This window comes from Erinaceus europaeus, chromosome 18 (assembly GCF_950295315.1).
Source record: "Erinaceus europaeus chromosome 18, mEriEur2.1, whole genome shotgun sequence".
NCBI lineage: Eukaryota > Metazoa > Chordata > Mammalia > Eulipotyphla > Erinaceidae > Erinaceus > Erinaceus europaeus.
Window position 1 is genome coordinate 18,271,581 of NC_080179.1, and position 12,762 is coordinate 18,284,342.

The 12,762-nt window shown below is 43.0% G+C and overlaps 1 protein-coding gene across 2 annotated transcripts in view; it reads right to left on the minus strand.

The window, feature by feature from the left end:
* RAPGEF4 (Rap guanine nucleotide exchange factor 4) overlaps window positions 1-12,762 on the minus strand; it is a 375,319-nt gene that overhangs the window by 38,401 nt on the left and 324,156 nt on the right. For both annotated transcript variants that reach the window (XM_060177704.1, XM_060177705.1), the window contains 6 exons: window positions 12,382-12,532; window positions 9,286-9,374; window positions 7,513-7,543; window positions 7,215-7,293; window positions 3,920-4,066; window positions 2,203-2,300 (listed from right to left, as the gene is read on the minus strand). In XM_060177704.1, the coding sequence (XP_060033687.1) occupies window positions 2,203-2,300; window positions 3,920-4,066; window positions 7,215-7,293; window positions 7,513-7,543; window positions 9,286-9,374; window positions 12,382-12,532 (595 nt within the window). The remainder of the gene's footprint in view (window positions 1-2,202; window positions 2,301-3,919; window positions 4,067-7,214; window positions 7,294-7,512; window positions 7,544-9,285; window positions 9,375-12,381; window positions 12,533-12,762) is intronic.

A 12,762-nucleotide genomic window follows, 5' to 3' on the forward strand; every position in this document is an offset into this window, starting at 1 on the left:
CTCTGTCCTCCTTTATTTTCTCCCTTCCTTCTTGATTTCTCTCTGTCTCTAGCCAATAAATTTAAAGAAAAAAAAAAAAAAAGGAAAGAAAGGGGCCGGGTGTAGCGCACATAATACTAAGCACAAGGATCCATGCAAGCATCTGGGTTCAAGCCTCTGCTCCAATAACCCTGGAAGAAAAAAAGAAAAAAGACTATGAACAGGGGGTCAGGCGGTGGCACAGTGGCTTAAGCGCATGTGGTGCAAAGCACAAGGACCGGTGTAAGGATCCCGGTTCGAGCCCCCGGCTCCCCACCTGCAGGGGAGTCGCTTCACAGGCGGTGAAGCAGGTCTGCAGGTGTCTATCTTTCTCTCCCCCTCTCTGTCTTCCCCTCCTCTCTCCATGTCTCTCTGTCCTATCCAACAATGAAGACAGACAACAATAATTATTACAACAATAAAGCAACAAGGGCAACAAAAGGGAATAAATAAATTAATTTAAAAAAAAGACTATGAACAGACTAAAATCTTAACCTTTGGTGGTGGAGGAAAACCAGGGATGCTCAGAACCTCATCGGATGAAGCATTACTAAGAGAACTAAGGCAGCATTTGCTGAGTTACTCTTCTAGTGAACTCAAGATATTGCAAGATCCACTTCTGTACAAAACAACTTGCGTAAACCAGGAAATCAGAATTATGATGAAGTCAAAACAAGCCCAAAAATCCAAGGGAGGGAATCCTGGTTTACGTGTAATATCTAATTTGTTAAACTTAAATGGAGTCATGCATCCTGTATGTACATAAATTTCTCCTCAAAGTGTAATGCACCAGCTCTTGTGGTGCACATTTCTTAGTGTGGTGTGTCCAGAGATGGCACAAATTATTTCCTATCTTCTGAACTGACCTCACAAGCTTTTTGTTTATAATTGATAAATTAATTTTATTGACACCAGGGATTATCACCAGAGCTGGGTGTCTGCAAAATGAATCCACCACAAATCCATCCTTTCCTTTCCTTCCTTTTCCTTTCTCTTTTTTCTTTCTTTCTTTCTTTCTTTCTTTCTTTCTTTCTTTCTTTCTTTCTTTCTTTTTTTCTTTTCTTTCTTTTTTTTTTTTGCCTCCAGGGTTATTGCTGGGGCTCAGTGACTGCCTCACAAATCCACTGTTCCTAGAGGATATCCCCACCCCCCCTTTTTGTTGCTCTTCTTGTCTCATTTTTGTTGTGGTTATTATTATTATTGTTATTGACATCATTGTTGTTGAATAGGACAGACAGAAATGGAGAGAGGAGGGGAAGACAGAGAGGGGGAGAGAAAGACAGACACCTTCAGATGAGCGGTAAAGCGACCTCCCTGCAGATGGGGAGTCAGGGGCTCGAACGGGATCCTTGAGCCAGTCCTTTTGCTTCGTGCCATGTGTGCTTATGCCCCTGCACTACCACCTGGCTCCTTCTCCCTTCCTTCTTTCCTTTCTTCCTTCTTTCCTTTCTTCCTTCCTTTCTTGTCGTTTGACAGAAACAAAGAGAAATTGAGAGGGAAGGGGGAGACAGAGGGAGAAAGAAACGGAGACACCTACAGCACTGTTTCAGTGCATGTCAAACTTGCCCCCTTCAGGAGGGGACCAGGGATTTGAACCCAGATCCTTGCACATGTGTGTGCTCTACTGGGTGAGCCACTGCCAAGTGAGGAGAATGAATTCTTTATAGACAGAGAGCTCTGTGGGTTGGGGTCACACACTGTGGAAGCTAGGGAAGATGTTGGTCTCTGATAGTTTGTCCACGAGAGAGAGAGCCTTTCAGCCAGCAGCATTTTTCCTTAGACTGGAGAGAGGCTTTGTGTTTTTACATCCCTCTACGAAGCAGAAAGACATCTTGATGACTTATCTTTAAACCTTTTCTCCCCCCATCTTTGGTCTAGGCATTCAGATTTTAGCATTAATATTTAAATTGGGGGCATTTCAAGGAGGTGAATTACTATAAAGGGCTCTGAAAGCTGAATTATGCCCCATCAGCGGTGCTACTTGGTTAATTTCCACAAAAGAAAATCTAAAGCACAGAACATCTCAAGCGAACACCTGAGGCTTACCTAATAGACTGTAGAAAAAGAAAGAGCCGAGGAGCATTCAAGACTCTTTAGCAACTAGGTTCATGTGACTGCAAAATTAAGCTCCAGACAAGTTTTTCTGATTGCAGACGTTGCTCTGAGGAGCCCGTCCACACCTACCAGTGAATCAAATTGCTCTCGCGGGCAAGCAAACAGGCGTCCGTTAATGGTGAGCGTTGTAAATACTGAAACATCATTAGGTTTGAGCACCACCTTTTCTGTGAACATAAAAAGCATGAGATTGCCTATTAAATGCATCTGAGATTTGCTGCACTGCCCTAATCACACCAACAAATTGCCAGCTTGCTGAATTACCAGAACAGGCAGAGTGTCTGCATAACTGAAGGGACCCACTGAATAAAAAACCATCATTTCCACAGGCACACAAGACTCAGAATGCCATCACAAATGACCACGAGACAGGAATGGAAATATTCTAGGCTCCATTCACTCAGTTCTGTCTCACAGCCATAATTACATATAAAACTTGCACTTGCCATTTATATGACAAGTTATGTTTCCAGATGGTAAGAATGCCCTGCACTATGGAGATGGAAAGAATACTATCGGAAAACTGGAGGGGGGTCTCCGAGATCTCTCACAACTTTATGTGCAAAGTGTATGGTTGCTTCTCCACTCGTTCTTGAATTTGGAGGATAGTTAGATGATCAAGACTAAATCTGTCATATTTAAAGAGTGATACATTGAATAAATATTTACTTAACATGGATAACATGCCAGATATGGCTCTGTGGGCTTGGAGGTCCCAATGAAAAAAGAACTTACATCCTAGTGGGAGTTGCAGAGAAGTGAAAAAGAGAAATATATCAGAGGGTGAACTGTGGTGAGGAGGAAAAATAGCAGGGAAGGAAGCTAGGTGCTGTTTGTAATGGGGAGAGGTTTCCACTTTAGAAAAGAAATCAAGTAAAGAAAGGTAGGGTTCTGTGAGATGTTGGATTCTAGGTGAAGATCCGAAGGGAAGAAGGGAATGGGCCTAGGATACCTGTGAGGGGAATGTGACAAAGGGACCAGTGAGCACAGACATTATGATACCTGTGTGGTTGGGACAGAAATGGAAAGAGTTATCTTGGGAATCTAAGATGTAGGTGCAAATTTTCAGGTCAAGGGATAAACCGGATAATGATGCAGGGAAACTAGACTTTTGATTATAATGTAGTTCATAGTTGTGAAGACCTGAAGTTGTACATTTGAAACTTAAAAGAAAATACATGAAACAACAAAACCTGCATCTCAGATTATTAGAACACAGTGGTGGTTATCAAAGAGGGTGGGAGATGGGAGGTGGGAACATCCAGTAAAGTTGCCGGACAGAAACTAAACTTGTGCTAGAGATCAGATGTAGCGAACAGAGAGGCTGAGCTGTAGTGATGCAGACCTGCAACCTATACAATGATGTAAACCAAGGGAACTTTACTAGAAGTTGAACAAACTGATATCCAATTTCAGTGGAATCAATTGCCTTCAATCTGGCAAAAAGATCTCACTGATCCTGAAGGATCCCTTTGCTGTCAAGATGGCCTCTGTGGGCCCATTTTGTTTGGCAGAGAATACCAGGCCTGAAGCTCGACACAGGATTTATACAGAAAGAACTTCAGGCTGACACCCACCCCAGAGCCCTCAGTTCTGTCTGCAGAGGACAGATCACTTCACCTTTGTCTGACTTGGAGTAGGAAACTACCTGAGAGAGGACACTAGCACACAGCACCAATTTATTCCTTTGGATTAGCTGGGAAGGGTCCAGCTAGCTCTCGAAGGGATTGCTGCTCTGCCAGGATATTCTGATTGGCAGTCACCAAGTACTAATGAGGGCTGTTACCTCCTCCGGAACTCATCTTGACTATAATCAGGCCTTCCCCGGAACCCAATTTGTCGGCAACCGCGCTGATGACTTCCTTCACTGAGGCAGCCACGGGCACCCGAATGGTTGTGTAGGTGTGGTCCAAGCAATACACCTTAAAGAGAACTATTGGGAAGGTAATAACAAAGTGGTCAGTGGCTCTGGGGGACTTCTTAATAAAACCATCAGCTATGCAAAATAGACATTCTCCAAAGTAGATAAAATAGTCTAGACATTGTCCCAAAATGGCATCATCTGGCCATCCTTACCGTTGGATTTCTTCGCCTGTCTGCACCTCTGCCTTCCCCCCTCTAGAACTTCTTACTTCAGCATTAGTCTAAGAATAGGTACACACATTGCCAACCCCAAACAAACACTAGATATCTGTGATAACCGCACACAGAGCATGAGAAAAAGTGGCAAGTATGTTTAGCCCTGTTTTCTGGATCTGTCTTTGTCTCTGAGTCTTTTTTATTTTTTGCACCATACAGGAAGTACTGGATTGCACAGTGACCATATTAGCACTGTCCAGTGTAGTGGTTAGAGTCAACCTCTGCTTCCACCTGGGGCGGACATTGCTGTCCACTTGTTTGGTGGTTTGTGTGCTCTGGAGCTGGGCCTACCTCAGACAGTTTTTCATTCTTTTTTTTAAAAAAATATTTAATTTCCCTTTTGTTGCCCTTGTTGTTTTATTGTTGTAGTTATTATTGTTACTGATGTCATCATTGTTGGATAGGACAGAGAAATGGAGAGAGGAGGGGAAGACAGAGAAGGGGAGAGAAAGATAGACACCTGCAGACCTGCTTCACCGCCTGTGAAGCGACTCCCCTGCAGGTGGGGAGTCAGGGGCTTGAACTGGGATCCTTGAGCCAGTCCTTGCACTTTGCACCACGTGCACTTAACCCGCTGTGCTACCACTGGACTCCCAGACAGTTTTTTATTCTGTGGACCCCCAGATGGTATCCCCAGGCTCACTGCTGAACAAACAAATCCTGGAAGGAATTTCAATTACTGTAATTCTTGGATTAAGAAGTACTACAAAGTAACAGGACTCATTTGTGACTTAAAATGAAGTAAGTTTTTTTTTTTTTTTTTTTTGCCTCCAGGTTTATTGCTGGGGCTCAGTGCCTGCACCATGAATCAACTGCTCCTGGAGGTCATTTTTTCCCATTTTGTTGGCCTTGTTGTTGTCAGTATTGTGTCATTATTGTTATTGTTGCCATTGATGTTATTGTTGGATAGGACAGAAAGAAATTGAGAGAGGAGGGGAAGACAGAGTGGGGGAGAGAAAGACACCTGCAGACCTGCTTCACCTCTTGTGAGGCGACACCCCTACAGGTGGGAAGCAGGGGGCTTGAACCAGAATCCTTATGCTGGTCCTTGGGCTTTGCTCCATGTGTGCTTATCCTGCTGTGCTACCGTTTGACCCCCAAAATGAAGATTTTAGAATTGCTTTTTTATTTCTTTTTTTTTAAAAATATTTTATTTTCCTTTTTTGTTGCCCTTGTTTTTTATCATTGTTGTGGTTATTATTATTGTTATTGATGTTGTCATTGCCGGATAAGACAGAGAGAAATGGAGAAAGGAGGGGAAGACAGAGATGGGGAGAGAAAGATTAACTCACTGTGCTACAGCCCGACCCCTGATTTTTTTACTTCTATGTGGTACTGGGGAACAAACCCAAGGCCTTGTATGTGCACAGCCCAATTATTTTTTTATTCTATATTTTTTTAAGAGGCAGAAAAAGAAACTGGTAGAGGAGAGAGAGAGAGAGAGAGAGAGAGAGAGAGAGGAAGAGAGAAAGAGAGAGAGAGAGAAACACCAAAGTAGCATTCTGTCATCCATGGAGTGGCACTTTTTTTTTTCCTTTTTACAGAGCACTAATCAGCTCTGGTTTACAGTAAGTAGGTGGGGAGTGAACCTGGGAATGCCAAGCCTCAGGCATGAGAATCTTGTGCGTCACCATTACATGATGGTCCCCGCCAAGCCTCAGGCATGAGAATCTTGTGCGTCACCATTACACGATGGTCCCCACCATCTTCTTTTCTTTTTCTTGTACTTGCATTTACAAGTTGGAGACGCATATTTAAAAAATTAAATTAGTCCAGTCTTTAGTTGTTTTTCAATTTTATTTATTATTGGATAAAGACAGAAATGGAGACAGGAGAGATAGAGAGGGAGAGAGCCAGAGAGACACCTGTAACTCTACTTCACCACTCATGAAGCTTTCCTCCTGCAGGTGGGGAACAGGGGCTTGAACCTGGGTCTTTGTGCACTGCAGTGTGCTTAACCAGGTGCGCCCCCCCACCTGCCCCCCCACCATTTTCTTCTTGTAAAAAAATTACTCATTTATTTTGATAGGAGAGAGGGAAATTTAGAGGGAAGGGGGACAGAGATGTAGGAAGACAGAGTAATACCAACAGCACGGCTTCACCACTCATGAAGCTTTCTCCCTGCAGGTGGAGGTTAGGAGCTTGAACCTGGGTCCTTGTGCATGGTAACACGCGCATGTAACCATCCTTGGTGCGCTGTCCATGGTACTCGCCTATGGTTCAAATGATCAAACCTGGGGTCTCAGGCATGGAAGGCATGCACTCCACTGCTAAGCCATAAGCCTGGTTCTACTTCTTTGTAGACTTATTAAGCAAGCTACCTAGTACAGGCAGTATGTGCTTCCCCAGAGGGCTCCTGATGGGGCTGTGCTCCACGTCAGCACCTGTCCCCTGGACAACAGCCATGGTCTTAGGTGCCCTGATATCTTACCTCTACAAGGCTCATGCAAAGCACCACCACCTCCCCACCAGCGCCTCCCAGAGGTGGCCAGTATTTTCTTTTTCTTTTTTACTTAACATATAATTATCAGGTAGGTTTCAGGAATAATTTCATAATCAACACTTGGTGTACGCAAATGATCACATCTGGTGACTGCTCCCTAAGGTAATTTTCCTTTTCTTCAAGGGAAGGGGTGGGAAGGGGCAGGTGCAGAACCAGGGAAGGATGAAGAAACACCATGACTTCAGACAGAATTCAAGGGCACGAAGAACTGAAACACAAAAAGGGCATCTCCTCCCAAGGAGTGAGGATTCTTTGGGTCCATGGTAATGACTTTGGCAGCGAGTATTTAGTAAAGTACTGCAGTACTGCTCAGCTCTGGCTTACGCTGGTGCAGGGCTTGGATATGACATGAAAGTCTCTTTGCATAACCATATGCTATCTCCCCCACCCTATACTGACTTTAAATAATCAACACTACCCTGGTGACATGAATTCTCACCTTCATCAGAGCCACGCACAGGCAGGCGCTTCTGGGATCTCTCATCACCTGTGTTGAACTGTTGCAAAAGAACTTTGTGCTGTGAAAATAACAACAGCAGCAGCCATCAGAGGAGAATGGCCAATGCACATTAGCAATTTAGAGAAGAATTGAGCACAGAGGAAGCCAGGGTTGAGAAATGAAGAAAACATATTCTATTATTGCTAAAATATCACTTTGATATAGTGCAAAATGTCTGGAAAGCAGTCATTCTAAGGGGAGAAGACCACTAGAGAGTCCCCCACCCATTGCCACTTACCTTCTTTTGTGGAGCCTTTGCATCTTCTGAACTATGAGAAATACAGAAAAACATAATATTTAACACCATTGGTACTGTCATTTTAAGTTGCTTAATTTGCATATAATTTTTTGGGTCTGATTTTAGAAAATGACATCTTAGCATCTTTTCAGGAAGTTATTAGCAGACTCATTTTATACCAATAGCCTGGAGAAGAAAGCAAATAAGTCAGCGCCTTTTAAAAAATATATCATCTTTATTTGTGCACTAGGGACATCCAGAAATTGAGAGGGAAGGGGGACAAAGAGAGGAAGAGAAACAGACACCTGCAGCACTGTTTCCCCACTCACAAAGCCTTCCCTCTGCAGGTGGGGACTGGGGGCTTGAACCCAGGTCCTTGAACATTGTGACATGACCCAGCCAGCCCCAAGAATTCGGCTCTTACTGGGAAGTTGCTGGCTGAGCTTACATTAAAAGCCAGGTTTGTAGATTTCAAAGTCTATCTAATAGAAGATCCTCTCTACAACAGGCTGGGATTATGGATTGACCCGTCAATGCCCATGTTCTGCAGGGAAACAATTACAGAAGCCAGACCTTTCACCTTCTGTGCTCCATAATAACCCTGGGTCCATACTCTCAGAGGGATAAGGAATAGGAAAGCTATCAGGGGAGGGGAGGGGATAAGGAGCTTTGGTGGTGTGAATTGTACCCCTCTTATACTATGGTCTTGTCAGTGTTTCCATTTTATATATATATTAGTTGTTATGTACCCAACAGAATACTACACAGTCATTAAAAGGATGAGCTCTTTCCATTTGTAACATGGATGAATCTTGGGAAGAATACACTCAATGAAATAGAAGACAACAAATATATTTTTTTTAAAAAAGACCCTCTCTCCAGTACTTAAACAATGGCTCAAAGAACAGCATGTGAAAATATATGCCTTCACTGAGAGGGCACAAATATTTACCATCAATATCTTTTGGCAGCACACAGTACATTTTCCCCATTCATTTAGTGAATAGAAATAAAGAAATCAAGAAGAAGAAAAAGGTAGGAAGAGAGGAGGGGAGCAACCTGCTTCATCGCTTGTGAAGCTTTCCTCCTGCAGGTGGGTGGGTGGAGGGACCAGGAGTGATTTCCCTCAAATCTTTATGTTCCACTAACTATTTTATTATTGAAGTCATGTCTTTTTTTTTTTTTTTTTTTTTTTTGCCTTCAGGATTATCACTGGGGCTCAGTGCCAACTCTACAAATCCACTGCTCCTGGTGGACATTTTTATTGGATGTGACAGAAAGAAATTGAGACAGGAGGGGGAGATAGAGAGGGATAGAGAAAGACAGACACCTGCAGACCTGCTTCACTGCTCATGAAGCGTCTCTGCTGCAGGTGGGGAAGCTGGGGGCTTGAACCCAGATCTGTGTGTGCTTAACCAGGTGTGCCACCCTCCAGCCAGCCCCCTTGGAGTCATGTCTCTAAACCAAAAAGACCCAAGTTTATTTAGATGCCTCAAAGGAGAACCTTCTTCCAACGTCCTCTCTTAGTAATCCAGAATGCACGGAAGGCAGCTGAGCAGAATCCCAGCTGTTCATCTGGCCTTATGGTCCCACCTGTTCCTGAGACTTACTTTACTCAAATATGAAAACTTTTTTGTCACTGGGGAAAAAAAACAAAAGAAAAAGAAAAGAGCTTTCACCTTTGGGAGTTAAGGAACATTTTGGTAAATGTTGGGCTCTAGAGGCAGGCACTCACTTGATGAAAACATACCCCCAAGCCCAGCCCTTCCTTACATTTGTTTGACAATCTTCTCCAACCCAGGCAGTTGCTCCTTGAGAGCAGCAATCATCCGGGCATCATCTGACACAGACACATAAAATTCCTGTAATTGGCAAAGGTCAGAGGCTTTTAACAAGAACAGCAAACGGTAGATAATTCTGCAGAGCTACGAAGACATGTCACCAGGTTCACTAGCACCCCCAGACCATGGTTTCATGCACTATGTTTAAATTCAAAATTTCAAGTAGAAAAAAGAACATTCTGGAAACAGATATTGGTAGTGAATGTACAGCAATGTCGATGTGAGTAAATTCACCGCTTGGCAGATTTTAAAATGGTTAAAGTGGGAAACTGTGTGCTACCTATATTTGACAATAATCAGAAAGTTTAAAATTGGTTTTTAAAATTGCAAATGAATTTTTCAGACAATGGCAATGTAGTACAAAGTTTTCAAATGAGTCATTTTTTAAAAAATATTTTTCTTTATTAATTTATTTATTCCCTTTTGTTGCCCTTATTGTTGTATTATTGTAGTTATTATTGATGCTGTTATTGCTGTTGTTGTTGTTCAATAGGATAGAGAGAAATGGAGAGAGGAGGGGAAGACAGAGAGAGGGAGATAAAGACAGACACCTGCTGACCTGCTTCACCGATTGTGAAGTGACTCCCCTGCAGGTGGGGAGCTGGGGGCTCGAACTGCTATCTGTATGCCGGTCCTTGCGCTTTGCAGTACCTGCGCTAAACCCACTGCGCCACCGCCCGACTCCTGAAATGGGTCATTCTATAGTGTATGTTGTAGGAGCACCTTTTCTCCTTCAGTATTCTTAGAGAAATATGACTTTTATTTTGTATATTATTTGACCATTTGTTGCTGATTTTAATATATTTAAAAATTTTAAATTTTATTTTACTTATTATTGACAAGAGACAGAAATTGAGAGGGGATAGAGAGGGAGAAAGGCAGGGACACAACTACAGCTCTGCTTCACCATTCGTGAAGCTTTCCCCCTGCACGTGGGGACTAGGGGCTTGGCCCTTGGCCCTTGCACACTGTGATACTGATATGTATAGTCATTGCCAGAGTTTCATTGTTCCTGGCTGACGTTTTTCAGTACTGACAGAGATAGTGAGGTAGAAGGAAAGATACTGCAGCACCAGAGTTCTCTCAAGTGCAGTGGGGGCTGGGCTTAGGCCTGGGCCACCACATGACAAAGCAGGTGCACTAACCAGATGAGCCATTTTGCCTGCCCTGTTGATTATTTATCACTAGTGATAAATAAATTGTGTTTGACTGCTAGTGATAAGAACGCAGGTAGGGCTGTTAGTATTGTCCTGAATTTATGCCGAATTTGTGTCACCAACCTGATTTTTTTTTTTTTTTTTTTTGCCTCCAGGGTTATCACTGGGGTTTGGTTCCAGGCACTAGGAATCACTGCTTCTGGTGGCCATTTTTTCCATTTTATTGAATAGGATAAAGAGAAATTGGGAGAGAATGGGAAGACAGAGAAGGAGAAAGATAGGCACCTGCAAACCTGCTTCAAAGCTTGTGAAGCGATCCCCTGCAGGTGGGGAGCAGCGGCTCAAACCCAGATCCTTGCGTGGGTCCTTGCGTTTTCCTACTATGTGCGCTTAACTGGCGCATCACCACCCAGCCCCCACCAACCTGACTCTACTGATGTCATGGAAACTGATGAAGGAGCAGCAGCAGACATGTCCTGCTCTGCTCAGATGCAATGTCTACCACAGCAGAAGATGAGAAATGTGGTCATGCCAGCTTTACCACTACATTGGTTTAACTACAAAATGGTCCCTTCCTCACTGGGTAGAGGTCATGAGTCAACTTATGACCCAAGTGCCTATTAACCTTTAGAGGTTCAAATATGTCAATCCAGGCTGGGAAGATAACTTAGTGGTTATGCAAAAAGACTTTCATGCCTTAGTTTCTTAAATCCCAGGCTCAATCCCTTTCAATACCATGAGCCAAAACCGAGCAGTACTCAGGTGAAAAAATGACATGTATTTTTTTTTTACTGCAATGCTTTCTTCCATAGGGACGGTCACAGTACATTTTCCCTGCCCACTTCATCTCTCTGCCTACTAAGTGTTACAAGTTCCAAGACAGAAAAATCTAAAAAAAAAATAACAATAAAGAAAAAACAAAAAAGAGAGGGGGGGTATGCTCTTTCTAGATAATTCATTCTCATACATAAAATAGTTCCATTTGAAACAGAAGCCAGATTGCCTTTTGCCTACACAGAAATAAATTCCTCATCTCAGTTTTGGAGGAGAGAATGAGTCATCAGGGATTAAATGCTAGGGTCAGTGTGGGAATGGAGCCATGAGAGGAAAAGGAAGTTGAGCTTCAAACACAGTCTAAGCCCCTTCAGAAGTGCCTAGTGACCTCAGTAATTCACAATAAAATGATCAACTTCACTCAAGTAAAACAAACAACTGCCCCTTTACTTTGATTCAATAATTCCATAATCCCACCTTTTGTAATGTAACCAAGGCCAGACTAGTTTGCACAAAATGTACAATGCACAATTATATTGTTTCTAGCTTTTCCTTCCCTGTAATAAATAGCAAAAATATGGGAATAAATAAATAAATCTGTGATCTAGCTATTCAATGGCCATTAGACATCTTTGTTATCAAATTTCATTATAGGATGTTATAAAGATTGTACTAACACAGAAAAATCCTTATGCAAAGTTAAGTGGATAAAGCAGTCTGTAAATAACAGAAGACAGGGCAGGCTAAGCATAATGATTATGCAAAAAGACGTCCATGCCTGAAGCACCAAAAGTCCCAGGTTCAATCCCCAGTACCATGATAAACCAGAGCTGAACAGTGCTCTGGTATATAAGTAAACAAACAAAAACTATGTGATTACTACTAAGAGAATAAATGAAAATGCTACCAGTTATTAAATTCGAGTGGGAGGGTACTGGATGGCATTTTTCTTTATTTCCTTTATTGTACTTTTTGGATGCCCAAACATGTTAATCATGTCTAGAATCTGCAATTATCATCTCTCCAAGGAAGCTGCCACGCCTCTGGTTAGTCCCGGAACTGTACAACAATTTAAGAGTAAATACGTGGCCACATACCTCCAAGAAAGCCACGGCCACATCATCCTCTTGGAGGAGCTCTCCAGACATGGCGGCCCACTGCAGAACCAGGCGGACGACTCGCCGCTTGTTGTTGAGGGCATAGTCCATTTTCTCCTGTTCTGTACCTTGTGAAGGCTGTCCATGGTAAGTGCCAAGGAGTCAAGGAAGACATTTTAGCCATTGCACACTTATTCACTGTGTTTCTTGCAAAGGTAGAAAAGATACATCTGAGTTTCAGAAAGTCAGCATTTTGGACTGATGGAATTCTTCCCTCAGACCCTCAAGAGAAGCCACCCCCCCTCCCCCACCACACACGCATACACAAAGCCAAACCCTTTTTCATGCCTGCTGACTTCTTGACAGGAGAGCTCCCCAGTG